Genomic DNA, 2,590 nt, shown 5'->3' with positions numbered 1-2,590 from the left:
CATTTTTTGTTCTACAATGTAGAAAATAGTAAAAATAAAGAAAAACCTTGGACTGAGTAGGTGTATCCAAACTTTTGACTGGTACTGTACCTGTTTCAACAACTACTTATTTCGGAATGTGCAAATTCTCAGAAATAAATGCAGATACATAGTATTTGCTCAATTCCAATCAATATCAGCTGGTAACAAATGACAATAGAGAGAGAACACAAGTATCATGTAAAAACAATGTTCTATTCTATTCAGACATTCACTGAATAAAATTAGATACGGTTTACACTGGAATCACATCACAGAGTTTCATCTAACCAACAGAAAGATGACAGTATTGACAAAAGACAGGATATAAGCGGATAAGTGGAAGGATAATGACAAAAGGTAAGGAATCCCTATAACTGAAACAAGGTCATGTTCAGTAGGAATCAAACCAAAGAAAACAAACTGAAACAGGAGGTACTATCGGGAATTAAGAATAAGAAAAAAATATTTGGCACTTTTTTTGATCACTTTCATTCCACAGTGACGGCATCCACGCTCTCTTGTGAGATCTCAGAGTCTAGCGAATAGCAGGAGCTGCCATTGTCCTGAGCTTCCCTGTTGGACTCCTCCGTCAACATTACTGTGGTGCTTGCTGCCACCCCAACGCCGCCCTCCGGTGGACCCTCGCAGAAGTGTCCGGAGGCGTGGATGAGCTGGCTGCAGAGGCGGCTGTAGCGGTGGTAGCGTGACGGCTTGCCCGTGTGAGTATACATGTGCTCCTGCAGCTGGCTCTTCTGGGCAAAGCGCAAGCTGCACACAGCACAAGCGATCTTGCGCTTTCGTGCGTGACTGGTACTGGAGGTGGTGGTGGGGGGTGGACTAGTGCCAATGGCTATACCGCCCCTGCTCCAACTTAGCTCAGCAGCTAGCTTATTAGCTAGGGCCTGGCTCTGCCGCAGGGCCTCCTCCAAGCAGCCTGCATCTAGCTGATCCTGGGGGGCCCCACGTTGCTGCTTGTCCTCAGGGCCTTCCGGGTCCCCTACCCCGCCCTGGGAGAGGTCCTCCATTAGTCCACTGGGATCCAGGGAACAGGCGGCATGGCTGAACAGGTGCTTGCGGAGCCCCTCGGGGGAGGAGCAGCGCTCGCCACAGCGGGGGCACAGCAGCACCAGAGGGCCATCCTTGAACAGGAGGCCCTGGCAGGGGCTGCCGCCCTGGGCTGAGGGAGATGTTGGGGACCCTACCCTTCCCAGCACCTGGTGGCCCTCCTTTCCCTCCCCTTCCTCCACCCTCTCCTGCTTGATGCGTGTCGAGATGTCTGAGTCGTCGCCAGAAGCCACTGAGGAGACGCCACGGAGGAGACCAGAGAAGGGCTGGCGGTCCGAGGAGGGGATGCCCTCCATCCCCACGGTCATCGAGAACTGTGCGGCGTGGGAGCGGCCCGCCTGGGTGGACGAACGCCCGTCCTCCGGGCCGCCTCCTCCTCGGGCCCCTGCACTACCTTTAGGGCCCTCAGTACCCTCTTTGTTGGCCAACTGGGATGAAATCTGAATACCGTACAGATTGGACATACGGACCAGGTCGCCAACATCGGGGGAACCCTCGTCGGGGTTACGGCACAGCTGGTAGGCATGGAGAAACTTGATGCCCTCCTGTAGGCGGCCCTGGTCCACTGGCTGCTTGGGGCCCATGCCAGTGTACATGATGTGGAGCAGGTAGCTGAACACATCCGGCTGGATGTCCGTGGGCTGGATCTTAATGCACTCGCTGTGGAGATGGTAGTAGACAGTGGGAAAGTATTATTGCTGCAAAGACAGATTCCATAAAATGACCTGTCTCTTATATCAAAGTATCTCTTGGATTTTGTAGAGTAAGATGTATAAAACTAGCTCAAAATATCTTATTTGTGACAGCTTTCCAGGGAAAACACACATATCATATACATGTTGTATATTACCATCCTCAAAGATAATATTAGCTTAACAGTCAGTGAAATATGAGTCAACACACAACCTTCCTTTGAATCTCCAATACCACTGAAATAACCCCTGACGACCACGATTATGCTAGCCTACATCGTATGTGGACACTAGCCCACGCTACTGTACAATGCTAAGTACTTACTTGAAGGCCTCAACATAGGTATTTAACAACAACATGAGTGTGATAGACTAGTACTGTTGATAAAAGCTAGCAAACCTTGACTGATGAATGAAGATCATCTTGAAGTAGTTGGAGAAGGCAGCCAGGACGGCCCGGTGGGCCTTGAAGTACACGTTGCCAATGGCGACAGTACAGTCACACAGGAAGCCGAACTCCCTCTGGACGTTGAGCTGCTGCAGGAGGAACAGGCTGTGGCTGGACACGTCCATGATGCCACTTCTCGACCTCCTGCTACACGCACACAGTAATTAAGATTGTATTATATACAGCTTAAAATTCATTTGGGAGAGGATATATTGTGCAGACGTGGGTTAAAATAGTATGTCCTTCCTATCAAATATTTTTAGTGTGGTGGGCTTGCACTTCTGGGGCTATTCCATTTTGCCAGGTAAGCTCAATAAACGATCAAACACACAAATACGATTGATAACCATGACAGGTCTGATTT

At 49.8% G+C, this 2,590-nt stretch overlaps 1 protein-coding gene across 1 annotated transcript; it reads right to left on the bottom strand.

Moving 5' to 3' along the window:
• Positions 1-228: 228 nt before the first annotated feature.
• Positions 229-2,351, bottom strand: LOC135538880 (zinc finger and BTB domain-containing protein 25-like). Its single transcript, XM_064964765.1, has 2 exons — positions 2,179-2,351; positions 229-1,746 (listed from the first exon to the last, which is right to left on the bottom strand). The coding sequence occupies exons 1-2, from the start codon at positions 2,349-2,351 to the stop codon at positions 510-512; spliced, it is 1,410 nt and encodes a 469-aa protein (XP_064820837.1). The 3' UTR covers positions 229-509.
• Between the last annotated feature and the right edge of the window lie 239 nt (positions 2,352-2,590).

Source organism: Oncorhynchus masou, unplaced genomic scaffold (assembly GCF_036934945.1).
Source record: "Oncorhynchus masou masou isolate Uvic2021 unplaced genomic scaffold, UVic_Omas_1.1 unplaced_scaffold_7___fragment_6___debris, whole genome shotgun sequence".
Taxonomy (NCBI): domain Eukaryota; kingdom Metazoa; phylum Chordata; class Actinopteri; order Salmoniformes; family Salmonidae; genus Oncorhynchus; species Oncorhynchus masou.
Note: the sequence above shows the minus strand (reverse complement) of the source record. Positions and strands in the feature narration are given on the sequence as shown.

What these genes read in the sequence shown, in the direction of transcription:
- LOC135538880 (XM_064964765.1), bottom strand. Translation starts at nt 2,351, where the DNA reads ATGGACGTGTCCAGCCACAGCCTGTTCCTCCTGCAGCAGCTCAACGTC. An exon ending in ATCTTCATTCATCAGTCAAG is followed by an intron (nt 1,747 to 2,178) that starts GTTTGCTAGCTT and finishes CCATCTCCACAG; the next exon opens with CGAGTGCATTAAGATCCAGC.